Genomic DNA, 27654 nt, shown 5'->3' on the forward strand with positions numbered 1-27654 from the left:
TATAGGGTACAGAGGTTTTGAAAAGGTGTCCAATGGTATGGTTCAGGGTACAAAGTGACCTATTGTCTTACAGGGAGATAAGCGAGGGTCCAAGCGCGGGAGAAGGGTTATTTTGGCCTTGTCACCATGACTAGGCATTTCTGCCCTTAAGCAACTGACCGCCACGGAAGCCTACCAGGCTTCCCGGCTGCAACACCTTCCCTCTCCAGGGCAGGCAGATCTGGGAGGCCCCAATTCCTCCTTCCATCCCTCCCCACAGCTGCAAAGTGTGACTGAGCTGGAACAAACAGAGGCTTCTCAGTGAATCCCCACATTCCCATTCCAGCAGGGCATGTTCCTGGAGCTGGGGAGGCCCAGAGGATGCTGCTCCTCACTCCCACCCCACAGCACCTGAGCAGGAACATCCAGGCATGCACTGAGGATTGTTCCCAAAACACACCCCCACCACGGTAAAATGCAATCTATTTTATTGGTTAATTATGTACAGGAGATTCTCAATATTCACAGTAACATCAGACAAGTTACCACCACAAAGAGCAAGAGTAAAAACAAAACTTGACAGTCCACTGTAAACAAAACTAGAAATCCTGCTGGATTGGGTGGGACTGGCTCCAGACAAACTCAAAAGGCACTCAAAGAAAGCAACAAAAGCCCACTGAGGGACACGGCCTGGATGCTCTGAGCTTCCTCCTCGATGATCCGGAGGCACAGCATGTGCAGAGCAAACATCAGGGCACAGAGACAGGCACAGGATGTCACCCCCAAGCAGGACAGCACCCCCAGGCATGCTGTGTGTGTGTCAACACAGGATTTTAATGTACCCAGGGTCTGGTATTCCTTTGAGCCCTCCCTCCCCGTCTTACCAGGACAACTTTCAATTCAGCAGAGGGGCTGGGCTGCCCCAGAGCTGCCATCCCGTCCAGAGGGAGTGCAGGCTTTGCTCAGGCTGTCATGGGCTGAGAACGCACCGTGGTTCCACTGACAGCAAGGGGAAGGCCGGGACACGGGGAGGTTGATGGCTTCTCTGGATTGTCACACAGAACTGAGGAAAGCACAGCCATGGCAGGAGGGAGCAGCCTGGACACAGAGCTCAGGGAGCTCAGGAGCAGAGGGGACACAGCCTCGCCCTGCTCTCCTCAGCCACTTCCCTTCTCACCTCCCCTGGGCAGCCCAGGGTGCCCAAACCACCCCTCATGCAGGCTGAGAGCAGCTGGGGCACCTGAGACTCCTGGCCAGGTGAGCCCTGCCAGGGCAGCGTCCCCTCCCTGTGCCTGCTGGAGAAAGCTGTGTGCCCTCTCTGGGGACAGCTTGGGCAGAGGATGAGCCTTGGAAGCTCATCCTGGGGGGAAACAATTCCAGGGGGACAGGTGGTACAAGCAGAACAAGGCAGAAAAGCTTAACAAGAACCAGATTGACACTGCATGAGCCACAGCCTGATCTCCAAGCCATCCCTCAGAGAATTCAAGTCTGGTCACTTGGATACTCAGGAGAGTGGCTGAAAGGTGACAGCAAGACCAGGCCAAGCAGCTCCTGTTTTAAAGAAAGACACAGCAAGAGGTATATGAGGTGACAAGTGTCACCACACAGCCACTCCTCACTCCACCCCGTGATTGTGATGGCAACAATTCCAGCCCCTTCCAGAAAAACCAATGGCAGCAGTGGCAATGTCACCCTGAGCTCCTTCAGGGGTCAAGCCCTGCAGTGCAAACCTCCCACAACATCAACCACATCTCCAGCTTTTAACAGCTCCAGTTTTCTCTGTAAATCAGATTTCTTCTCAGTTCCAACAGGAGTGGGAAAGGATTGTCCATTTTCTGTGTCCAACACTAGCATTCCTGCCTGCTCTCCAGGGATGGGAAGGGTGAGGTTTCCCCTCCCACAATTGCCTGGAGGGCACAGGAGAGTTTTATTTTTGTGACAGGTGCAGAGAGGGCACCAACAGGTTCTGTCACAGACAGAACTCCCTTCAAAGATCAGACTGGGGAAGGAAGCACTTTTCCTGTCTGTCAGCAGGAGGTGGCTAGAACTTTTCCATGGAAATAACTTTGCCTCTTTCACCCAGATGTGAATTTGCTACAGAAAGCAGCTATTTAGCAACCTAAGCCTGATTTTAACTCAACTCCTTTTATTCTCTAGTTGCACTGTCCAGAGAAAACATGATGTCCAAATAAACAGTTGGCATCAGCCCAGGAGGGCTGACTTTAGGAGGTGCAATTCAAGCCCTGCTAGCAGCAGTACTGGATTTCCTCAAAGAGGGTGGGAGGGTGGGCTCTGTGCAGGAACAGCAGCACCAGCACCGTGAAGCACCCAGGTACTCAGGGATGGCCTTACACTCTAAGGCTCAGGGGCTAAAAGAATCTCATTCCAAAGATCAGCTTTCCTCACACAGCTGCTGCCAGCAGCCACCAGCAGCATCTTCAGGGAAAAAAAAACCAAACCTTTGTGTGTGTGCTCACAGGCTTTTCCCAGCAGGATTCCCTGTTCTCATGGCATGTCCCAGCCACCAGTCCCAGTCTGAAAAAGGTGCCTGTTCTCAAATTCCCACTGTCTTCTCTTGCAGCCATAGGCACAAACTGGGCAAGCTGGGTAGAGGGAAGACTCCAGCGTTGTACCACTCTGCAAAACTTTTTTTAGCATCCAGGTACTAAACCAGAGCTACTCCCCAAGCCTGGCCTGGCACCAGGCAGGCAGGAGGGTGGTTCTGCGCCCTCACAGCCTGTCCTGCCTGGCACTGGGCAGATCCCACAGCACTGGCTGAGTTCTTCACTGCACCACAGAACCTGTCCCCACTGCTCTGAGAACCTGCACCTCCAGCATGGGCACACTGTGATTATCAAGACAAAGAGGAATCCTCTGGGTCAGGAATACTTTTTGATTAGCCCACACTGCTCCAGATTTCACCTGAGAAGACACTGAAGGCTGCTGTAGTCCTGTATTTTCCTTCTCCTCTTCCCCAAATCTCTCCTTTACAGGAACATACAACAGGGGGTTGTTTTCCCCCTTCACCTCCATCCAGGAATACCCTCCAGCCATTTTAACTTTAGTGTCATTAAATCATTATTTAGCTCTTGCCTCATTTATAGTTCTAGTAAGCCAAAGCTTAGCTCTAGTTCCATCCAGGTGCAGTTCCACATGAAGTACCTGTGGGTTCAATGGTTTATTTGGAATCTTTTTGCCCTGTAAATACAGAACTACTATCCTGCATCTGTTCCATAACTGGGAAGGGAAAGCAGCCAAAGTCAAGTGTTCTCCCTGGCAGCTGAGTAAAGCTGCTGGATACATCAGATTAACAACACTCATCATCCTCTGGTAGGCTTGAGGGGCAGGTTCATCCAACCCCTGAAGCCCACAGGTCACATCCTTGGGTCAAAGTCCTCCCTTGCCAGGACACACCTGAGTGTATCTGATGTGCAGCACCAAATTTTCCTCAGAGGCTGAGTCCTACAGCAAAAGGTGTCATTGGCCCCAAAAGCCACAATGCCAGGGCAATCTCCCCCCTGGCATTATGTACACATTGAAAAGAATCAAAATTAAAACAGCCATTCACACATTATTGGCAACTTTGATCTTTTCCTACCATTCATTAAACCCTCACTGATGAGCATTTACAATTTAAAAATAAAATGGTTTTGTTTTCTTTTTAAAATAGTAATTTCTAAGTTCTGTCAGCCAACTAATTTCAATCACAGCATAATCTAAGAATAAAGCAAATCCTGGCCAAGAATGGCTGCCATGGACTCTCAAGAGTCAAGGGGAGCAGCATGTCCCAGCTCCTCACATCCCTGTATCCCTCCAGGAACCTGTGGTGAACTCCAGTTGATTTTTTTTATCATGATTCTCTTGGCAGCTTAGGAATGCTCCAGTCCTCGTGTGGCTGCGCTTGCAGGGGGCAGTGGGCCGGTGTTAATGGCAGTGCTCTGTGATATCCACCACCACTGCCTTCTTCCAGCTGAAGAAGAAGTACCCGGTGCCCGCTCCCGCGGCCACGGCGATGCACAGGTACCCGTTGTAGGTCATGAAGATCAGCATGAGGAAGTAGCTGACCACCACCTGGATGATGTGCAGCACAGTCTGCAGCAGGTGGGGCAAGCTCAGCATCTGCTGCCTGGGAACACAAACCCAAACAAGTCAGCAAATGGAAGAGAGGGAAATGCACATCCCCAAAGAGAAAGCTGCCAGGACAGCAAGGTGGGCATGGGATGGCAGGGTAGGTGACACCAGCCTGGGCCGGGGCTCCTGCATACAGCTGGCACCTGGAGCTGTGGCTTTGCTCACAGAGCAAAACAAGCATGGGAGGACACAACTTTTAGCTGAGAAACAGACTTTGCCAAGCTTCTTCTACCCTCCATTCAAAATCTGAATGGCTCCTGCTCTGCACAGAGGCCTTAACTAACTGTCAACACAAGGATCCTGAGTGTTTTCTGTCGGGGTCACTGGATGCAAACTCTGTTGCTGGGAACACCCCCAAACATGTTCATTACAAACACCCCAAGCTCATCTGGCTCCTTGCTGCTTTCCTCCTTTTGTCCCCATCCCCAAGGGTGCCCAGGTGTCCCCCTCCTCCAGTGCCACACAGTGTCCCAGTCTGGAGCCAGGACACTCTCCAGAGACCAAAACTGCCTGCACCAAGCTTCTTCTGGGCCAGTTTCCCCTGCAGAGCTTTGCTTGAGAATGAAGTACAGTGCTTACCCCACGGTTTTGTGTGTCTCCATCAGGATGGTGCCATTGGGGCCGGGCACTGGCATGGAGTTATAGCGGATGCTGACTTGGGATTTACGGAGCAGACACTCCCGGGCAATCTTAAGGCCTTCATAGAACATGGCCAGGAAGAAGACAGCCACAAAAGCACCAGCCATTTCTGACAAGAGAGGAAACATTACTGTCTCTGGGCAAGAGGATGTGTCAGCAGAGTCCCTGTGATTTGAACAACCCCACTGTGCTGCACAGGTCATGGCCAGGCTCTGTGTGTATGCACAGATGGGTGGGAAATGGGGATTTCATCCAGACACTCACTGGAATTTCACCCATAAAGCAAAAGCAACAATCACTTTTGCTAATAAAACCAAATTCTTGAACTCTATAAATATCTCTCTTTTTCTTTCACCCCACAGATGCCATTTAAACCAGACTCAACACACACAGCATGTCCACAGATTTTTAGCAGAAGTAACAAGGTACATTCTGAAACACCAAGTGCAAACCTTTTGACTGGACTGCACAAGACAGAGTTACTAACCTCCAGGAGAATTGATTGTAAGTCCAGAGAACAGCAATGGCACATTCTCACAGCTGAAGTGGAAAGTCATGGCCTGCCCAAAACACAAAGAACACCAAGATGAGCCTGAAGAGCTCATCCCCAGGAGCTCATAGCAAGGTGCAGCAATGGGGTTTGTATCAGAACAAGAACTCAGATGAGCTTATTTGGTCACCACATAAACACCAAGAAACTCTCCAGCAGATCTGGTATAACGCACACAAGTGAGACAGCGATGAGATGCTCCAGGCTCCAGTTCCCAGCTCCTTCAGGCAGCCCTGGGCAGGAGGCCCTGTCCTTCACTCCAGGGAAGTGCCCTCTCCTTGCTTTTGGAGCTCTTTTCCTCTGAGCATCAGCAGTACCCAGGCACTGGGGATGTCTCCATGGAGCTCCTCCTTGCCCCACCATGCCCTCAGGATGGGGTACAGGGCACTTTCCCTTCCCCACTTGGACTTCTCTGTATGGTGCAGGGAAGGGATGCACAGGTGAGTCCTGGTCCCCTCCTGCACTGTGCCTGCAGTGTTGCCTCCCTGTGGAATTCCCAATATCCTATGGCAAACAGAGGCCTAAACACAGCTACATAAGGAGATAAAGCCATTCCACAGCTGCCCCTGGGTGAAAATAAGGGCTCCTGAGCCTTCACAGTAAATGCTGTGGGAAGACATCAAAGATCCCCAGGCCAGCTGGAGGTGACACAACCTTCCCATCTAGGTAAACACAGCTTGGCATGTCTTGGGCACAGCTGCACACAGGGTTTTCACATGGGAATTCCTGACCAAGCAAGAGGAACTTCTCTTTGAACTTCTCTCATTGCTTAATTAAGGTTATTTGCTGAAGCTCAGAATTATGATTCATTTCAGCATCCATAAGAATCAGCTAATTTTCCCCACAGCAGAAATTACTGTAAAGCACCTTTTAGACAGTACTCTCATCTCTCCAATGAATTGAACATATTTAAATTTAAAAAAAAATCCACATAAATCAAAGAACTGCAGCTGAACCTGAGCCTGTTACTTAGTGCCAGTGAGGAACTGGAAAACACATTAAACGTGCTCAGTCTGTTATCTGAGATGCTGTACATGTGTACTGCCTTCCCTGACAGATTTATTTGCCACATGAATTCAAAATCTTGTGCAATTACAGTTTTCAGCTGCAGGGCAAGGCAGGGTCCTGTAACTATCCAGTGAACACCTGACATTTGTAAAGAAATTACATTTACATGGAAAGTAATGGCCCAGGGATGCCAATACTGAGCTGAGATGATGGGAAGAGCTTCACAAGGAGAGCAGTGGCAGTGCTGGACTGAGAGTTCCACACGGGCCATGCCCACCAAGGATGTTCTGGTGCTCTTCTCTCCTGCTGTGACACTGGTTGCAATAGAAATAGAAGCAGAGATTCTTGGTTCTCTCCTCAGGCACAAAGCTGGAAAATAAGCTCCAACTGAAGGTTTGCAAAATCCACTCCTGAGAACACTCTCATTTGAAATGGAAATGTGCCCTCTCTCCCATTGTTTTGAAATTTAACCGTAAACAAACATGTTTTAATAATCTGAAACTCGCTCCAAAAAGAATTTAGGAAAAGGAGAAAAAGCTAAAGAAGTTCCTAGAACACACAAACACCGATCCTCCGGCCATCTCCATGGAAACTCTGGCCAGGAGCTCTCAAAGCCTCAGTGGTGCCAGAATGCACAAGCCTGAACCTGCTGGAACCGAAGTCAGCTGCAGCAGCAGGAATCAGGACCAATACAGCCTTAATGCCAACATGGCAAAGAGCCCTGGCAGCGCTGTGCTTCCCAAATCGAGTGTGCTGAGAGCTCAGGAGGGAAGGGCACAGAGGGAGCTCAGCACAGCCCCTCACACTGCTGGGCAATCCTCTCAGGGCTGCCCGAGGCTCCCACTGCCAGCCTGGAGAACTCCAGCCATCCCTTTCCTGCAGGAAAACTCTTGCTTTGCATTTCTGCCCTTAGCTGGCTGCAGAGCACACACCACGCTGTCTGCTGGAAAGGTTTTTGCAAGAAAAGACAATTTTGCCAAAGGATCTCCAGCTCTGAAATCCATCTCCTGCTCTGTATCCCTCATACTGCTCCTTCACTCTGGAATACCCACAATGGGTCTAACCTGGGTGGATTCCTGCCTTCCAAAGCTCAGGTTCATTTCCAGTTCTCAAGAGCAGAGTCTATAAGATGACATGTTACTCTGAACCACAGACAAGGAAAACTCTCTGGATAATTCTCCCTTCTCCACTTACCATCATCATCATGTCAGATCCATGACCATGTCCCGAGGCTGTGGGGGGGTGGTGATGCTCAGGAGGATGCGAGGTTGGCAGCATGGAGCTGTTCATGTGGTGAGACATCTTGAGGACAGATGGATTCAGAAAGGCACATAGAAAAGTGGGACCCTGAAAAACAAACAAGAAATTAAGCCCGTTTCTAAACAGAATGTGGTTTCTCTATTGCTACTGCACAAGAAAATATTCCAAGCCACTGAGAATGCTGCCTCTGGAAAACTCCTGGAGCATCCTCATGACCCTGCTCTGGCTACAGAGAGCACAGAGCCGGAGACTTTAAAGGAGGTGTCTCCCTCTGCAGCCTAATTTGATTGAGATGGCACCTGGGGCAAGTGCTCAGCATAAAGGAACATTTCTTATCTACGTGAGAAAAAAACCAGAGCCCCTTCCAAAGTGCAGTCTTGCAAGAGGCAAAAGTATCACAAGTACCACTTTAAATTGCATATATTTAAGGATCAGATTACAGGATTTCTCTTAATTGACAGTTATGCATTTTATTGGGAACATGTTTAACACAGAAATTGTGTTAGTTGGTACAAGACCTACTGCCAGGCAAAGGTCTGCAACAGCTACAGGCAATCCAATTTCATTTCCATGAGCTTTACATTGCCACATCTTCTCTCTAATCACATTACCCACAGTGAGAGAAACACTCGAGAGGCTGCCAGTCCCAATCCTTAATCTGGTTACCACAAATCAGGGCTGTCTGGACACAGTAAAAAAAAACAATACCCTCCATGGTTACCTGTGGGTATGGCTTTTGCTCTCTGCCCCAGCACTGCCTGGGCTGGCAATTGCTGGTGGGAAATGAAAAACATCAGGTAGAAACAGCAACAGGAGAGAAAACAAGCTGGGAACACCAGTAACTCCTGAAAGCACAGCATCTGTCCTGCTGGACCCTGCCTGGAATCCTCTGTACCCTCCCACTCCAATCCTGCACTGAAGTAAAACCAAGTGAAATAAAAAGCAAAGTTCGGACACTTGATCAAATTAAAGTTTAAAAAGAAATGAGAGACAGACTTCCTTCCCCATAAATCATCACAAGAGTTTACAAGTGTGTTTTTTCAGTTTTTTAAGCCAAAAGACAGCATGGTGTTTGAACAGGTAGGCATGGCTATAATTAGATTGAAGAGAGGAAATGAGACTCTAGAAGAGCTTTCTAAACTGGAAGTAGCAAATAAAACTCTGAAAGACAGCTGGTGGTGGAGCTGGCTCAGCACGTGACAGTGACCCTGAGCAGGGGTCACTGGTGGCCCAGAAGACCAGTGCCAGTGCAGCCCTGTGGGGCATCCCTGACAGGGGATATCCAAGGGCTTTGGGGTTAAATTAAAGTGAACAATGAGAGAAATTAAAGATTCATTAAGGAAAGGAAAGGTAACTAAGGTAAGGGAAGGTAAGGAAACTAAGTCAGCAGTGCTGGGGAGGAACTCAAGAGAAAGACAGAAGTAATACCTTGCAAACACTGAAATTAAACAGTGCAGGAAAGCATCAAGAAGAGACACCAGGAGCCCACAGCTCAGGTATGTTCTGCATCTCTGTGCAGATGAAGTTTGTAGTTCATCTCTTATTTTATCAGACAACCTCACAATAATCCCCTGGAAAGTAATTTGTCATGGAATCCAATGGCACTGGCTAAAGCACAATGAATTCCTTGTCCATATTTCTGCTAATATTTTATAGCTCACTTTGTCCCTGATTTGTATTTAAATATTGAGACCAGCAAAATGTTCACAGGGAGATAAAAAGGAGAAAGAACAATGTAAGAAGTAGCTCAGCTGACACAGGAAAACTTCACCAAGGAATACCTGCAGAATGCCCAGTGTGATTTCCATATTGGCACAGCTTGGAAGATTTTCCTGTTCCAGAGCTGAAATGTTCAGGCTCTAGAACTGCAGTCACAAAATACAAACACTTGGGAAAGGAATCCTCTGCCAAGACACACAAACTTCAAATTGTCTTTTACATCAGGCAAGGAAGAGTAGCCCAAGTGCTTTACCCGCAGGATCAAAGGTAAATGTGCTGTGAGAGGAAAGACGAAACACAAGAACTTCCCCTCTCCTGCAGCAAAAGTCTACTGGAATCACAGAACCATGGAATATCCTCAGTGGGCAGGCTCCCACAGGGATCACTCAGCCCCTGTCCCTGCACAGACCCCACCAACCCCACCCTGGGCATCCCTGGCAGCGCTGTCCAAAGGCTCCTGGAGCTGTGGCAGCCTCGGGGCCATGCCCATTCCCTGGGGAGCCTGGGCAGTGCCAGCACCTCTGGGGGAAGAACCTTTCCCTGCTCTGCAGCCTGAGCCTGCCCTGGCCCAGCTCCAGCCGTGCCCTGGCTCCTGTCCCTGTCACAGAGAGCAGAGTTTAGAGCTGTCCCTGTCTCCTCCCTCTTCTCTCAGTTGACTGATCCGTTGCTTTTCCTTTGAACACAACATCCTCATCAGCGACTACTGTCCAATGCTTATTTATTCCTTTTAGGATTTCCCACTCCTGCCAAGCTCAGCAGGTTCCAAAATGCTCCACAGAAGCCCTGGCTCTCTACCAAACTAAAAACTGCCTTCATGGCTGGGCTCCGTCCACCTTTTCACTCCTTCTCACTAATCATCATTTGTGTGCAGAAAGGGGAAACAGTGGATGTGTTCTCAGGATATTGACTCTGTAGGAACAAAGAACTTGGTCAGGTGTTCAGGAATGGCTGCCTGTGGCTGGGAAGGCCTTGGTACAGTTACAAAGGGCAAGCCTGACCCTCACCTGGGTAGCTCCTTCCCACCCTGCTATATCCCAGTGCTCCAACACCAAACCCAACCCCTTGCTGCAGTCACCCAACACTGAAGGACACTTTATGAGAGCCTGGAAAGGTTGGAGTATTAAGTAAGCTTAAGAGGAAATAACCTCATGTAAGCCACGTCAGCTGTGTTTTGTATCACTGAAGGTAACAAACATTTGATAAATTTCTGTTTAAAAATAAACATTGTTCCAGTGGACAATCAGAATCCGATTTACTTAGGAGATCTCACCTAAGCCTTGAGGTGAAAAACAATATATAGGGCAGCAGCAGCAACAGGTTAATGGGTGTGTAATATTCCAAGCTGTAAATCCCTGGTTGGTTTGCACAGCTCTTAAGAAACAAGCTAGCAGATGTGGAGCGCTGTGTGTCACACGAGGGTGGTGCTGACAAGGCTGACTCCGTACCTGAAGGGAAAAAATCCACCCCTCACAAGTTTCTATTATTGTAAATTCTTTAAATAGGTTTAGCTTGTACAAAGCCAGCCCTTCAGCAGGTATTTCTGCCTGAATGGGTGATTTGATCTCTGGCTGCTGCCTGCTCCATATGTTTGCACTGAGAGGGAGAGGCACTGGATGGATTCCTGAGCATGGAGCCTGGAGAGGGTCTGCCACAGCCTGTGGCTGCATCAGGCTCAGGCACTCTGAACACCTGCAGGGGACAGACCTCAGGGTGTAACTGTCACAAGGGACACACACACACCGTGATTTTTTGTGCTCTGCAGTAGCCTACTGCCTAAGAAAACAAACAGGGTGGAACGGGAGAGAGGAATGAGGAAATTCTCCTCCCGGGCTTCTTTCTTTCCCTCTCAGTGCTGTCACCCCAGGTGAGAGAAGCCACAGCCTCCATTTCACAGCCCCTCAGATTTTTAAGGAAAACTGCAAGACTCGGAGCTACACACAGGACTTCTCTTTCTTTAAGCAGGACCTCAGGCGGGCCCTGCTCACACCGAGGTTTGTGTCCCAGCCCTGCAATGCCACCGTGGCCGCTCTGATCAGCAAACCAGGCTGGCTCAGGACAGGTGCAGCCAGCAGCAGGATCTGCCAGCAGCACACTGTCAGCACCAGGACTCACCCTCACCCTGCACAACACCAAACCACTGCTGCTCACCACACACAACCAGGAGGCCACGTCTGCAACACCCAGGGCACAGAGAAGGGGGTGGCAGGGCACACACAAATGCAGGTAAACAAGCTGGACCTGACGAGATGCCAAAGCCAGAGCAGCCTCTTCAAGCAGGTCTCAGCCAAAGTTCACTGCCATTACACACAACCCCCTCCACAGCTTCCCCATCTATTGCTTCTGCTGTGTTCATCCAGAGTCCTGCAACTTCATAGCAAATCGGAGTTTTTCCTGTGGCAAACACCCAAGGAAAATGCACTTTTCAATGCAGAAACACAGGACATGCAGAAACAGGACACACTATTGGAAGGATCTACCCAGATCCCAGAAAGTACTTCACAATCAGCTCAGTGTCAAACAGATCCTCCTTAAAGTCCCAAAGGGAAATGAAATCCCTTTCAAATCAGAAGTCCCATAGGACTAACACTGGATCCCTAAATCAATGCCCATTACAGCATCAACTCTTCCCTTCTAAACAGTGTCTCATCTTTCCCAAACCAGTTCAGAAAATCCAAGAAACAGAATTCCACTGGCTCCAAAAGGACCAGAGCCTTAAAAATCCCCTCTCCAGTCTCCTTTAGAGCAGTTATTTGTCCCACAGAGAGGGTGCTGCTGTCGTGGCCAGCACAGGACTGACTCCTGCTCAGAACCCTCCTGACTCCTCTCAGCACAGCTGGAGTGATTCATACCCAAGTTTCTCCACCAACATTTCTGATAGCAGGAACAGGGTCAGGAGATCCCTCTCTTCTCCTGAACAAGCAAGAAAGACTTGGTAATATTTACTAGGAAGTAAAATCAAAGTTCCTGAGAGAAAGCCAAGGGAAAATTATTAAAAATAGCAAGCTGGAAAAGCAAAGACCTCTTGCTTACATATTATTATAGGTCTCAGTACTGCATGACACAAAGGAATGCTACAGAAAAAACACAGAAGGAATGGAAAAGGCACCCAGGAGTTCCCCGTGCTCTACTTACAGCAGTGCCGCTGGCAGACCGAGCTCCACTGGCTCCCAGCTTGTGGTCCCAAGCCCAATCCCTTTTTTGTTTAGCAGTGCTGTAAATGGAGTGGGAGGGAAGCAGCAGCCTGCAGACACAGCAGCTCTGTTCACTGGCTCTAGCTGTGGGCTCTACTGAGCTCGTCATCAGGAGACCTAAGCACTGCTTTTAGTTTATTCAATTTCCTGGCAAACTTTTCTACTTTAACTGCTTCCTTTCCAAATGGGTGGACTTGTGATTCTTCCAGGATCCCAGGCAGAGCTCCAGAGCTGCTTAAAGGCGCAGCTGAGGGACAGACCAATTCCACCTGTTCATGCTGCAGAAGCACCCAGCAACAGCAGCCAGGGCCCCTGGGCCAAACTGTAAAGACACACTAAAGACACAGGGAACAAACACCACATTCTTTAGTAATGCAGCAGAACACGAGTTACAGATACATACTGCTGTTTCTCAGTGTGAAAATTCCCCATGGAACTCTTCCAAGCAGCTTCAGCAACCCCAGGCTGGCATTGAGACACAGGGAGGGACTGTGCTGTGCCCGGCACACTTAATTGCACACCTCTGTTTTTCCCTTGCACAATTCCTGAACAAGGAACTCTTAGAGCTATATTAAGAACTCCATGAATGTTTGTGACCTCACAGCAGAACTGTGGCTTGCCCCGGTACTGCCTCACCACCTCAGAGTCTCATCCTAAAGCTCTTCCCAGAAGCTGAAGGCTTCAAACAAAAGCTCAGCACACCAGAAGGGGTTTGGATGAAGGAAGAGAGAAGGGGACAGCTCAGGAGTTCCAACACACACTGAGGGTGAGGCTGTACACATCTGGATTTCCTGGGGCTTATCCCTGACCACGGAAGCTTTCTGGATTCAAACTGGACCAGCAGAGCCAAGCAGGAACACACAGTGTGACACAGGGCACATTTTCCCTGCCTACCTGTGAGCAGGCTGAGCTATTCACACTCACAGGTTTCAGAACTCCTGAAGGATGACAAGAACTCACTCTGGAGGATGTCCAGCCAGAGATGCCAGGGGCTGAGGTGCAGGGAGTGGAGAATAATGGGCAAAAAAAGAGTGAGCGAGGCTGCAGACAACATCTTGTGTTCAGATTCAAAAGGGGACAATGCCTGGGCAGTCTGTGACATGGCAGGATGGAAGCAATCAACAGGGACAGGCAGCCAAGCTGCAAGCACCCAGAGCCCAGCTCTCCCAACACAGGCAAAGAATGGGCTTTTAAAATGACATGCAGGGCTTTCATGTTTTGTGAGGGGAGAAATCCACACAGATCTGATCCTCTGCCATCACCTCCACTGAGGATCCCCGCTGGAACCATTACAGCCCAGTTGTGGATGCTGAAGGTAATGACAAAGTTTTGGTACATCAAAACCACTCTGCTGTCCATGAGCCATGCCCACAACTGATGGGATCTGCCCAGGCTGAGACAGACCCTTATTAAGGTGATCCTGACAAATCCCACAGGCAGGATGTGGGAGGAGAATGAAGCAAAACCACAGCATGCACACAGGGAGGTTTGGGAGTGACGCTTTAAGCCAGAATCGAGCTCAGGTTCTCTGCAGCACAGGCAGATCACAGGGCTGGGGCCAGCAATCACACCCTGCAGTACGTGCTCCTCCAAACACCCATCCTTCAGTCCTCCTGGCTGCCATCATTCGCTTATTTTACTCTTTATCAGATCCTTGTATTTCTTGTACCACTATGTTTCTCCCTGTCTTTACCAGGTTGCTGTGTCCCCAGGGCTCAGGCTGCCCCCTCCACAAGGAGCCATCACACAGCACCTACAGACATGGCAAAAACCCCAAACAGTGCTCCAGTTCCAGACTATGGATTCCAGTTGGGATGCTGGCTCACACAAGCTTCCTGGAGCTGCACCACATCATTTGGTAGCTTGATGCAGTTATATGCATTAATTAATGTTTAATTAAAATGAAGATTAAAACAAAATGATGAAGTATCAGCTTATGTTCAGTCCTTAAGGTCCTGTCCTCTGCTCTGAATCAAAGCATTCCTCAGCTGCACAACTAAAGCAAAGCTGATCACAGCCACTCAGCACAATCCCCATTACTTGAGGAGGGGCCAGAGCTCTTCCTCTCAGCATGGCTACAATAATGGCCCTTTGATGGAGTTTATTTTCATAGCAAACTTGTCTGGTCACCCTCTGTTAGAGGCTTCCCTAGAAGGGGACGGTCATTCCTAATCTCCCAGTTTCTGCAGACACCTCAGGAAATCTGTAATCTTTGAACAAGAAGAAAAAATAACCCAGGACAGATTGTTCTTTACAGGACAATGCACTGAACTTCATTAAGTGAAGCACACACCATGTCATTACCCACAGGCCCAATGGAGTAAAAGGCAGCTGAAAATAACTCTAGAGAGCACAAAACCTCAGACTCTAAACCTGGTAACATCAGAGGAAAGGCTGAGAAATGCTGGTAAGAGCTGTGTACAGGTGGCAAAATAATGGAGAGTCAGGCTGAGCCTCCCCTGTGGTCAAGCATTTTCCTCAGCCACACTGAAACTCCAGGAGACAGCAAAGCAGTCAAAGAAGGATCCTTTGAGAAGCGTGGCAAAACTGAGGAGTTGCTTTGCCTGACTGTGGACTCATTTCTGCAGAGAAGTCTGACCCAGCCCAGGTGCAAACACGTGGAACACACATAGAGCTTTGCACAGAGATCCAAGAGTGATCCTCTACTGTCTCCATCGAGCTGAGACCAGGCAGTTAGATCAGATGATTCTTGAAGGTCCCTTCCAACTTAACATTCCTATTCCTATTCCTATTCCTATTCCTATTCCTATTCCTATTCCTATTCCTATTCCTATTCCTATTCCTATTCCTATTCCTATTCCTATTCCTATTCCTATTCCTATTCTACCCTACAACACCCCTGTGCTAGTGCTGGCCCCTTCCCAGCCTGTCTTGGTAGCACAGGTAAGATCACTTCTGCAATGACCACAGGAACCCCTAGCAAGAGGTGACAGCACCAGCACTGTCACACCTCAGTTTGTCTCTGTTCCTCACAAATCCAAGGTCAGCAATGCAGGGGTAGAAACTCCCCACATCTGCAAAAAAATCCCACACACATTCCCACACATCCCAAGGAGCATGACATTTTCCTTTGAAAGAAGCACTGCAATCTCAAGAAGTGATCCATGCCTCCAGCTATTTGGCCAAATCTTAGGGCCCCCCTAAGAGCACATGCAGGTGCTCCCCAGGGCACCCCACTCCTGGCAGGACACGGGACAGCACCATCTCTTCAGCACAGCAGCACAGCCCCTGCCCTCCGCTGCGGTGACAATGGCTTGGAAGGTGCACACCAGGCTTTGGAGCTCAAAGTACACGTGGTACAGGTGACTGGATCATTCCCATGCCTTTGCAAAGGCAACACACTCCTTGCCCTGCCCAATGCAAAACAGTAGCAAGGGCAGGACACCAGGAATTCCCCTGGGATTGGGTCTGGCAGCTGCTGGGAACACCAGGCCACAGGGTGCAGGTTTGCAAAACAGTCTGTTTGGCAGATGTTGTTCATGGCACATCTGTCACAGAAGCCTGGCTCAAGGGAGGGACTTTGGGTGACAGACAGATGCTGGAGGCTATCACAAGGCTGAGGACACTTATCCACACAAGAGACCCTTATCCACAAAAGGGACAACCAGGCAGGGCACAGCAAATTTGTTTTGGAGAAACTGATGTCAAGAATGCCATGACCTGAAGTTTTCAGCAACAACCTGCTCCCATTCTGATAAAACACAAATACTTTCAACTTGCATGAGCCCAAATTAACCTCAAGTCACCAGTGGGACACCTTCCAAGGATCAGAGCACATTCCAGTCTTGGCTGTCTTGAACAACCCCAGCCAGGGACTATAATAAGCCAAGCAAATCCAAAGTGGAGCTCAGAGACGAAAGCAGAGCTCACTTGGCCTGGAGTCGCCCACACACTGACCAGGAGCAGAGGGCCAGGAACAGAAAACCGTAAGTTGCTTTTATTGCCAATAAATGCCAATGAGGATTGCATTCATAAAGGGAAGCTGCTACATCAGCAGGCACTGAAGAGGAATAGTGACAAGGTAGTACCAATTAAAAGGCGATTGGCATCTCTTCCATACTTGTTCCCCTCGTCATCTGCCACATAACCTTCCCCTTTCCCATGTTACTGCTCCACAGTGCCCAGCTCCAGCCAGCTCTGCCCTCTGGGCAAAACCAGCAAGGACACCAATATCCTCTGGGATGTCAAAGCCAGAGCACACCCATTCTGCACCAGGCTTCTGACTCCTGCACTCAGCCCACTCCTGCTCAAGCCCACCACAAGCAGTTTCTTCCATTCTGTACATGGACAGTGTTTTCCACCTCGTTTTCATTTCTTCCACCACCAGCCTCTTGGATCCCTTATTTGCCCCATGCTGTTCATTGCTCCCCTTTCTGTCTGGGTGGATGAGGCAGCTGTCCCCCTCTGTGGCACACAAGAGCACAGACATTTCTGGAAAGTGGCAGAATTGAGGCACCTCAAGACATGCAAGAGCTGAGGAGTGACTGCCATTCCCACAGCTCCCAAAGCAGATGAGATGCTGTACCAAAGCTGGCTCATGATTCTGACATCTGGAGAGAACATCATAGCACCAGAGATACCAAAACTGGCACAGGATGCCACGGTACAATTTCTTCATGAAACATCCAGGATAAAAGGCATGGCAGACACCAAAATTCCTTATGGCCAATGCCAGCATGAATTCAGAGCTAGAACTGACAAGTTTCCATCAAAGCAATCCCCAGGTGGCATCTACAGAAGCAATTCAGCACTTCCTGTGCATGTCAGAGCCTTCTGAAGCAAGTAGCCAGGTCTGCAGACCAGCAGCCCACTCCATCAGAGCTTCACCTCTCATCCTCACATCTTCAAGGGCATGACACAGGAACACAAATTCAGGTCACAAAGTCCCCAAGATTCAGCACCCAGGGAAGAGAAACCTGGCAGGAAGGGAGGAAGTTTAGGCAGAGATAAGGTGGAATGGTTTAAAGGCCAGGGGAGTAAGAGCTGTGTTGAGATGGGGGAGTAGAGGGTGGCTGGTGCTCAGTCAGGGAACCTGGGAACCTCCTGCTAAAAACTCTCAGCACTCATTTGTCAGCTGAGGACAAGCGAGGATCCTGAGCAGTGAGGAGACACAGGACAGCATCGGGAAGAGGAGACAGAAAAGCAGAGCCATGTGACCCATATTTTCCAAGATTACGTAATTCCTGAATGAACAGATACTTCCTTATCCTCAGTGGCGGTTTTTGCTCTGATGTTACACAATCAAACACAGGAATAGTGACCAGAGAGATGTGATTCATATGGCCAGAGAGCAGGAACCCTCCTGCTGCCTCAGGGAAGAACAAATGGGACAGAGTCCTGAGCCTTGTGATACTCTTCAAAAACTTTTTATTATAAAAATATATTAGTATTTGGAACCTCATCTTGGAAGATGAGTATTCTGTAAGATCAGAGAACTTCTGCTTCCTTAGAAAAACCAGGCCAAGTGGAGAATTTCACTTCCTATTTCATATGCCCTAATCAAAAACAGTTTCTAGCATGTATTCCTCTACCTATAGCAGGCACTTTTTAAATGAAGGGAGAAGTTTTCTCTTCAAATGAAAAAAAAAAACAAACAAACCAATACCTCACCATTTGCATACAAGGTTCTTTATCATGCTCACTAATTCAGCATCCAGATTCCTGTATATTCAACACATATGGAAAGAAGCCTCCCACCAAAATGTGTCTGTCCACAGGGTAAGGACACAGATTATTGTTTGTGGCTGTTCAGTGGCCACGTGCAGAAGAATTCCATCTCTAAGGAATGACAGATATGTCAGCGCCTTGGGTTATTAAAAAAAAAAACCAGTGTATTCTATTTCATCCGTTGAAACCAGCTGGGGAGATGTTTGGGGTTTTTTTCCCTTTATCTCTTGTAACTCCAGGGGGGTGGATGCCTTCTGATAATGGGCCAGCTGTTAAACCAGGTGGGGCAGTGTTTCTTATCTCTGTCACCACTGCCCACCCTCCAGGGGGATATCTGCTGTTAATGGGCCATTAAGGCTCACCAGTGCCATGACACATGACACCATCCCATTGGGAGATGCTCTACCCAGTAGAGGGGGAGGCAGCCATTCCTACCAAGATAAAAACTGAGATGTAAGAACATCAAGCATCCACTTTTTCACTGGATTCTCACAGGAAGACCAGACTCATCTCACTGCCACTATAGGATCATCTCTACTCCAACAGAACCACGTCTGTCACTCCAGGAGGATTTATCTGGACTGCTTCCAACACCCTGGCCAACAGGGTGTCAGGTCGTATCCCTGACTCTGTCAGGGTTCTCTAGGACTTTTGTTTGTTTGCTTGCTTGGGTTTTTTTTTGTATTACTGCATTTGCATTTTTAATATTCCTAGTAAAGAACCATTACTCCTATTCCCATATTTTTTGCCTGAAAGCTCCTAATTGCAAAATTGTAGTAATTTGGAGGGAGGGGGCTTTACATTCTCCATTCCAAAGGAAACTCCAGTTTTCCCTGACAGATACATGTCTTTCCAAACCAAGACAGTCAGGATGCAAGACAAAGAACTACTTACAAGTTAATTCTGATAAACCATTGCTCCATGGTTTGCTGGAGTGGGAAGGACACACCAGGCTATACAGCATAACCAACTCTGACCAGACTGATATTATGGTGTCTTCAAGCCTTAAACCTTGTAAAAATGTAAAATAATCTCACGAGACACAAAATGAAACCAGAGTCAAAAAATGCATTTCCAAGAAAGGAAGCACAGGTGTCTTCAGAGCCAAAGGTGATTCAATGTGTCCTAGAAGTACATTAGTGGGCCTTTAATACAGTTGAAGGATTACAGATGTTATCTGTTACTACCTCTTTACAGATGTTATCTTGCAACAGCATAAATACCTTTGTCCCATGCAGGTAAAACTAAACTTGAGGGTAATAAATGGACGGCACTGGTTTATTAGAGGCCTCATAAAAGGGAGTCCAGCACAGGTGATTCACAGAAGATTCCCATATCTTACCCTACTTGCCCATTTTCACATAGTTAATTTTCCCTCTCTGGCTGCTTTTCAACATTATTATCAGGCTTAGCCCAGAAAAGGCAACACTTGTACAAGTTCTGGACCGACTTTCAGGTGTTTTGAGAATCTGAATAACAAGAAAACCACACTCCAAAACTCCTGGCTAATTTTTAGGAGGCCATTCCACATGTGTGATATGAGACATCCCTGTTTAAGCCATTCACACAGGTTTTTCCATGTGCAGTACAGCCATGCACACATTACCTTCCACCACATGGGAAAGCATCCTTGCAGAGCGATTCCATTTCATTCCCTTCTTTTCATATTTAAGCAGTTGTTTGTCTGTAATTAGCCCTCAGAAGTGTGTCCATGTGCAGACACAGCGTTTTAAGGTGGCCACTCAACCATTCCCCTTCCCTGGAGCTGCCATGCTCCAGCCTGTGTCAAACACTGCCTCAACAGCCACATGTTGATGTCAGCACCTGTTGGGATACCCTGGAATTTCCAGTTCCTGCTCTGGCATGTCAGGGTCACCTTTGAAATACAGGCTTCAACCAAAGACATAAGAGCTCACAAGACTCACTTTTAGAAAAATACCTTTTCTTGCAGAGGAGAAATGGATGTGTGCTCATTTCATTTTGCAGCACCATTCACGACTGCCCCTCAACACAAGAGCCTGTTCTACCACAGCCAAGAATCAAACTCTTTTGTGCCTCCAATACTTGTTTTGAGACGCCTCAAGCTGTTCATGGGCAAAATGCAAGGTAGAACTCAGGTCACGAGTGGCAAAATCCATTCCAGTGGGTTTTTAATTAAGCCCAGGAAGTCAGTCTCTGTTTTGGCAGATGGTTAAGGCCAAATATCCATCACCAGAGGCGCCTTCCTACTCTTGATCCGTGATCCTGGCAAACAGCAAGTGGATGGCACAGTGATATATAAACAGCTTCCTGTTAGTAATGCAAATACTTGTAGGCGTTTGGAGAACAAATTCATAGCCCCAGTCCATGGAACAGAGCATCCTCCTTTTGAAAATGCAACTGAACCATTGGAAGTATTATTGAAATTACTGAATAATTGAAAATACAATCTCAGCAAGGTAGAAGATCTCCAGTATCAAGAAAAGAGCAATCAATTCAATTCTCTGGAAAGGAACTTATCTTTGGAAGAGCCTTGGCCTCGTGACACTCTTCTGACAGGAAGAGCTGTGACTGCAGGGCATGGAAAGCCGGAACAAGAGCCATCAACAATTTTTCTATGAGTGGCAAAAAAACACTCCGGGAAAGAGCTCTGAATGCTAGCTTTTTCATCATTTTCAAACTTCTGGACAGCCACGGAGCTGCTAATCCAAAGAAGAAATGATTCAGAGCTGAAAAATGCTGAGTACTTACTCTTCCAGAGAAAGGTTTTCCATCTGCCGACTCCAGCAGAGCCTTTTTCTCCAGAGAGGCAACAAGTCTGAGACTGATCAAAGTTTCTCAACCCTCACATAATGCTGACAAGCACATCATTATCTCTATCAAAGGCTAATCATTAACTGCTGCTCGGATTAGCTTAGGACCAGACCAAGCACTGGGATGCTCACACAGAGATCCACAGAGCAGCAATAGCAGTTCTTGGGTCTTCCTCACGAGTTCTTTGCACAAATGCAAAGAGATTTTAGAACTCCCTGATCTGATTAAGTGCATTGCAGAGATTACTTTCCAACACATTAACCAAAACACATTTCAAACATTCGTATCTCTATCAGATAAATTAGTGGTTTGCTTGCTTCTGGATATTACAACAAAGCAAGCCTAGTTTATTTTAGTATTTAAGTATTTTAATATTCAAACTGAGAGTAGGTTTAAATAAGATATTAGGAAGAAGTTACACCCTGTGAGGGTGGGCAGGCCCTGGCACAGGGTGCCCAGAGAAGCTGTGGCTGCCCCTGGATCCCAAGAAGTGTCTAAGGCCAGGCTGGACAGGGCTTGGAGCAACCTGGGATAGTGGAAGATGTCCCTGCTAATGGCAGGGGGTGGAATGACATGAGGTTTAGGGTTCCTTCCATCCCAAATCACCCTGTGACTCTATCTGTCCCATAATGAAGAAATGTGATTTTTCACAGCCATCAGCTAGTTTTTAGGAGCATTGGGAAGTGAGAAAAAAATAACAAGGCAGATAAATCATCAATTGTGCAGAAATTCTTCAACACTGTGTACAAGACAAACTCTGTCAGGGTAACTGGCTCTGAGACCCCTCTGCTTGGAAACCTGGAGCAAACAACTGCTATGAAAAAACCCCCACAAAAGGACAAAGCAGAAAAAGTGCAAGAACAGCTGTGCTGTGCCCTGCAACACAAGGGGCCTCATGGTGGGGGCTGTGGTTTCATTTCATCAGATCAGAAGCAAGAGTTACACAAAATGGGATCAACTGACAAGCAGTGCACATGATCCTGCTGTTATGATGTCCTGAAGGGCTTTACTTGAGGAATTCAGAAAATTAAGGAAAGTCAGACTGCTGCCAAGAGGTTTTTTAAACTAGAATCAAAATAAGCAGGATCAAGTGTATTAGGCTTCACCACCCATACAGAAGGATATCCCATGGACATTGCTCTGTGCCTTTTATGAAAAGAGCACAAAAATGGTTTTTACAAGTATAACCAAGCCTATAACTGGAACACAGGGGGAGCTGTGAAACTCCCAAGTAACTTTGCAGCTGTTCAGGTTTCAGCTATCTATAACATGCTCCTCCAGCACACTTCAGCCTCACCTGACACCACCTTAAACACTAAAGTTCAGCACGTCCTCGTGAGATAATGTCTTATCCCAACTTAATGAAGGGGCACCAAAGCCAATGGTAACTCGATTTGTTCAAAACCCTCCTGGCAGCAAACCCAGAAATTGTGACTCAGTCTCTTGTCAAATCCATTAGACCAGGAGTTCAGACAAACAAGGGAGCTGAGAAAACCAGACCAGCACTGATTGCATTTCACTTGCACAGTATCCCGAGGCTGGGTGTGCTCCTCGGGAGCTTGTGCTCCCACTTCCCTTATTACTTTGATGTACAAGGGCTGATTTACCCCTCAGAAATGCCCTCCCACGGAGCCACACTGATGGCAGCACTGTGGTGACTTCTGAGGGCTGCAGGACAGTGAACTGGGATGGCTCCTTCTGGGAGCACGGGCTCTGAGTCTGCTCCACATTTGTTAGTGTTTCTCCTTCCCAAGTAAAAGATGCAAGCTTGAAAATGCAGTCCAGCTGTGCCAGTGAGCTGTTTGAGCCTCTTTAGTACCAGACCTTTTAGAGCAGGGAAGGTTAACGGGGGAAGCAAGTGAGTAATGGGGTCCTAGCCCCCAGTGCAGCCTCTGGCAGAGCCCAGGCAGGAGCAGCCAGGGTGGCAGGAGCAGCCAGGGTGGCAGGAGCAGCCAGGGTGGCAGGAGCAGCCAGGGTGGCAGGAGCAGCCAGGGTGGCAGGAGCTGCTGCCACTGTCCCACCCAGAGTGCAGCCACCAATTACAGACAGCAGACAAGGAGCAGCCTGGGTCACAGGGATGAGCCTCTCCCTGAGGAGGCGGGAGCTGAATCCCTTTGCAGGAGCTGCTTCTCGCAGCTCTCCAGAGCAGGCCAGTCAGTCTGCTCACAGCACTAGCTCAGGATGAGCACTGCACCTCTCAGGAGGCCTCAGAGCATTTCTTAATCCTACAGAGCCAAGTCCAATTATATTCCCTCTAATGTGAAAAAAACCTGAAAAGGTATTTGCCAGCCACTCCTTCCCCCAACAGACGCAGTGTTTAGGAAAGAAAACCAAGGAAGACTGTCAGGGTTCCCTTTATCCAGGTTAGCCAGAAGATCAGCTAAATGTATCACAAAGCTTGTATTTCAAGCTCCCGTACCTTCATCAGAGGAATGAGATCTGAATCCGTGATAACTAATGAGTAAGTGTGGGAAAGGAAGGATTATGGAATTGAAGTGGCTCTCCCACAGTCTCAGGAGAGCTTGGGGCACTCACTGTGAGCTCCATGTCAGAACACCTCCATTCTGCTCCCAGTTTTCTCCCAGCCTCTCAGGATTCATAACCGGGCACACTGAGCCAGCAGTGAGAAGAGCCCCAGTCACTCACAGCATTTGGCCTGTGCTCTAGAGCGGCCATGGACTGCTCTACTCATTTAGATAAAGTGAAAGGATTATATGCCTGTACAACTTTTTTAGCAGACGATAAATGACATTTAAATCTGTGATACAGCAAATGTGAGATTTTTCTAAGATTATATCTACAGAAAGGAAAAGAGCAGGAAGCAAAGTCATTGTTCTGGCTGCAATCACAGCTGCTGAAGTGCCACTGGAAATCAGCTGGAGACCTTTGTAGATATGAACTGATAATACAGGGAAGAAAAGGCAATGGGAAATGACATTAAAAACTGTAGAAATAAAAAAGGAAAACTAAAAAGGAGCTATTTCATCACAATTTCCCACTTCTAGATTGGCTTCTAAACCAGGAGAGTCTAATTCCAGGACCAACAAATGAAAGGCTTTAGAAAGTACAGCAAAATAAGAGTTTAATTTGCTTACAGTAACTAGTCGCATTATTCTCTGCATTAGCAGATTCCAGTTTCAGATGAAAAAAAGGTTAATGAAAAAATCATTGGCATCATGTTTTCCAGGACCTGATCAGGAACATTTCCAGAAAATTAGGTTGAAACAAAAGGCAATGAAGTAGATTAACTTAGATTGGATTTCCCAGAGAAAATCAACATAAACTAGACTGAGTCTTTTTCATCCTTCCCTAAGAAAAAATTGCCAAGACTCCCAGTGATTTCCTGGCAGACTTGTGCAGAAGTTCATGCTGGCAATGTGCTTCAGCTCAACTTCCAAAATTCTGCTGCAGGCTCCTGCTAACTTTCAGGTGACCTTCAGGCCAGGGCAGGGAAGGCAGCTCCGCAGAGCCACAGCAGCTTTGTGTAGGGCAGAGGGGTCTTCATAGCAAATAGAATGAACATTCTGTCATCTTCATCAAGGAGGAAAGGAGAAAATAGTACATTTTAGTTAACAGAACAGAAAGTTCTGTCTCCTCTTGGACCTCATGTCCGACTGGAAAACAAGCCAGCTGAAAGGAGACTCCTCAGGGCCCTGCTCAAAACTCACCACGTGAACATGGTAGATTTGTCTTTTACTTGTAACATAAAACTGGAAAAGTTTATTCTCAATGTGCTTCCTTCTCAGACATTAAGCTTTTGTTCAGGGATAGAGTGTCTCGCTAATCCAAACCTTGAAGTTACATTGTGAAGGGAGAAATGAAGTGAAAAATCTCCCCAAACTTCTTTCCAAACAAAAACCAAACAAACAAAAACCCAAACCCGCAAACTTTGTCCTTGTACCATTGCAAGTCTGAGTCAGTGGTACCTGACTCAAAGATAATACCTTTGAAATAAAAAAGCAAACATGCAAAAGTGACTTGGAAAGGTGATGTAATTCCTCCTCTCTACTGACAGAAATTATCCTAATTCTCATCTTAGTTAACAACCTGGCCTAGATGAGAAAACTGATAAAAATGAAAAGCAGCCAAATCTCAGCAGGAAACAATTATACAATACTCCTCCATTCTCAACACAAAGTTCTGTGGGAGCCTGCAACTCCTGCCAGTTCTTACATTTTCAGTATCTTGTTTTTAGGGAGGAGGAGAGCAGAAGCAGCAAAAACCTGCTTATTGCAACAATTTTTGTGTTTGTAGCAAAAAGCATCACTTTAATTTTGTATTGTACAGCAGAGCAGTCACAGCTTCGCCAACAAACCCTTAGTTACAAAACCAATCTTCATTTAAACAGCAGCATTCACACTTTATTCCCAGTGCCCCCTTTTTAATGAAGGATGGGAAAAGAATAATGCAGAGTCCAAAGCCTGATGAAAGCCTCAGGAAACATTACATCACAAATGACGGGATTTGGGATCATTAACTTGAACATTAACTTACCCTATAAGATCCCAGATTGTTACTCATGCAAAATCCTGCAGAAGCTTTACTGACCTCAGGCTCAAGCAGAGGCAAATTAAGATCAAAAAGACAGAAAGTCAACTTAATAAACATTTGTGAGGAGTGTTTCATCCACCTGGCACAAAAAGGAGGACTAGTAAGCATTCTGGAGCTTGGAATTTGAGCACAAACAGGAAGAATTGGCCTCTGCCTGTGTGGAACTGTGGGAACTGTGTGGAACCATGAACCCACTGCACACTCAAATACAGATGAGGACTATGAACAAAGCCTAAATTAAAAACGGACAAGTAGCTAAGATGTTTGCTGAGTGCTGAAGGATGTGCTGCTACAGCCTCTTCCCCACTACACTGGCATTAAAACTGGCCAGTGCTGAATCCCAGTGAAAAAAAAAAAGGAAATATTTACAGGTAAAACACTGGGCTAGGAAGATGGTGAAGGGTCTGAAAGGGCCACACGAGGAGCAGCTGAGGGCACTGAGATTGTTCATCCTGAACGGGAAACTGAAGTCAGAACTCACTAAGGGTGCAGCTCCTCCTGAGGGGCATCTGCAATCTCTGCTGTCCTGAGGCAATGGCCTCAAATTATCCCAGGGCAGGCTCAGGCTGCAGAGCAGGGAAAGGTTCTTCCCCCAGAGGTGCTGGCACTGCCCAGGCTCCCCAGGGAATGGGCACGGCCCCGAGGCTGCCACAGCTCCAGGAGCCTTTGGACAGCGCTGCCAGGGATGCCCAGGGTGGGGTTGGTGGGGTCTGAGCAGGGACAGGGGCTGGGCTGGGTGATCCTGGTGGGACCTTTCCAACTCAGGAGAGTCTGTGATACCTATGCCTAAAAAATCTAAACTGAAGTGCCACACCAGGACTTAGCCATATGGGTGATCTCCATTTTAAAAACAAAACTACATTAACAACCAACCTGATAGAAATACAGGAGCCAGAGCAACAAACTCTCTTCATCCAAGGGAGCAGATTTCCCACCAGAAGGAAATGCCCACCTGCCATACCAAGGCTGGAACAATCTCCTCCCACTGGGAATTTACACTAAATTATTGTGGGTCTGATTTTGTTTTTATTTTAACAAAAATAAGGTTCTGACCTTTTCCAGGTTTCATTCTAAATTCATCACACATTCTGCAATATAAAAGCTGCTTAACACTCCACTTTATCTTCTCCCTTTAGAAGTGGAATCGCTGATATCTCAATCATTGCAGTAAACTCCTGAATTACTGCAAACTCAGCTCCACAACAGACCCGGCAACTTCCTGCTCAGACTCCAACATCCAGTCACTAACTGACAGTACAAATTTCCAACCAGTGCCAGCAAATATCCAAAGCCAGGAAATATCAACCCTTATTGCCATTCTGACCTCTTGCACATTGTTCTTCTGCATTTCAATACCATTTAGATCTAAGGTGAAATTAAAGCCAGTCGGTCTCACAAAGCATATAGAGGGGAAAAAACACAGAAAAACCACAATACACCACAAAAACCTCCTTAAACAAACCAACAAAAAGGTGTATTTCTCAAGGTACAAGGTGAACGTGGAAAACTGCTTCAGAGAGGCGGCTCAGACATTTACTACGGAAGGAATTATTCCGATGTTGTAAGAACACAGTGCTGTGTTGATATCCCTGGGTAACTTAGAGAACCGAACCCGGAGCACAGCAGCGCCCGGGTGTCCCCAGCCTTCCTGCCCGAGCCCCAGGGACCCACAGGGCCCTCAGCGGAGCCATGCGGGCCCTCTGGCTCAGCCCGGAGCCCCTGCGGGTCACTCTTCCCTCACGGCAAGGGCAGCGCGGCGGCCGCGGGGCCCGCCTGTCACCTTGGGAACCGCAGGGCCGAGCCGGGCGCCTCCCCGGAGCCCGGGGAGCGCTGCCTGCACCCACACTGAGCTCGCCCCGCACCTCCACCCCCACGTCCCAGGGCTGCCCATCCCCTCGGGGCGCCGCGGCGCCCCCGGCCCGAGGTCCCACGTCCCGGCTTGGGGGGAGGGGGGGCGGCCATGGGGCCCCCTCAGGCGGGATTGGGGGGTGGGAGCGCGGGGGGCACGGGACCCCCGCCAAGCCCGCGCGTCACTCACCGCGGGACCGCCACGAGCCGCGGCCTTCGCTCCGCCCCTGCGGCCGAGCCCCGCCCCCTCCGGGGCCACACAGGCCCCGCCCCTACCGGCAACCCCCAAGTTCCCGC

The 27654-nt window shown here is 48.0% G+C and overlaps 1 protein-coding gene across 3 annotated transcripts; it reads right to left on the bottom strand.

The window, feature by feature from the left end:
- Positions 1-450: 450 nt before the first annotated feature.
- Positions 451-27646, bottom strand: SLC31A1 (solute carrier family 31 member 1). 3 transcript variants are annotated; one of them, XM_063408999.1, is made up of 5 exons: positions 27548-27646; positions 7502-7654; positions 5237-5309; positions 4690-4858; positions 451-4105 (listed from the first exon to the last, which is right to left on the bottom strand). In XM_063408999.1, the coding sequence occupies exons 2-5, from the start codon at positions 7607-7609 to the stop codon at positions 3904-3906; spliced, it is 552 nt and encodes a 183-aa protein (XP_063265069.1). In that variant the 5' UTR covers positions 7610-7654; positions 27548-27646; the 3' UTR covers positions 451-3903. The 3 variants fall into 3 exon arrangements, with proteins under 3 accessions (XP_063265069.1, XP_063265070.1, XP_063265067.1); XM_063409000.1 differs by lacking the exon at positions 27548-27646 and adding an exon at positions 12881-12982; XM_063408997.1 differs by lacking the exon at positions 27548-27646 and adding an exon at positions 12419-12766.
- Between the last annotated feature and the right edge of the window lie 8 nt (positions 27647-27654).

Source organism: Prinia subflava, chromosome 12, assembly GCF_021018805.1.
Source record: "Prinia subflava isolate CZ2003 ecotype Zambia chromosome 12, Cam_Psub_1.2, whole genome shotgun sequence".
Classification (NCBI taxonomy): Eukaryota; Metazoa; Chordata; class Aves; order Passeriformes; family Cisticolidae; genus Prinia; species Prinia subflava.

Coding starts and splice junctions, on each gene's coding strand:
- SLC31A1 (XM_063408997.1), bottom strand. CDS start 12,586: ATGACGAGCTCAGTAGAGCCCACAGCTAGAGCCAGTGAACAGAGCTGC. Junction 7,655..12,418: donor GGTCTGCCAGCGGCACTGCT/GTAAGTAGAGCA, acceptor TTTGTTTTTCAG/GGTCCCACTTTTCTATGTGC. Junction 5,310..7,501: donor GATCTGACATGATGATGATG/GTAAGTGGAGAA, acceptor TGTTTTGGGCAG/GCCATGACTTTCCACTTCAG.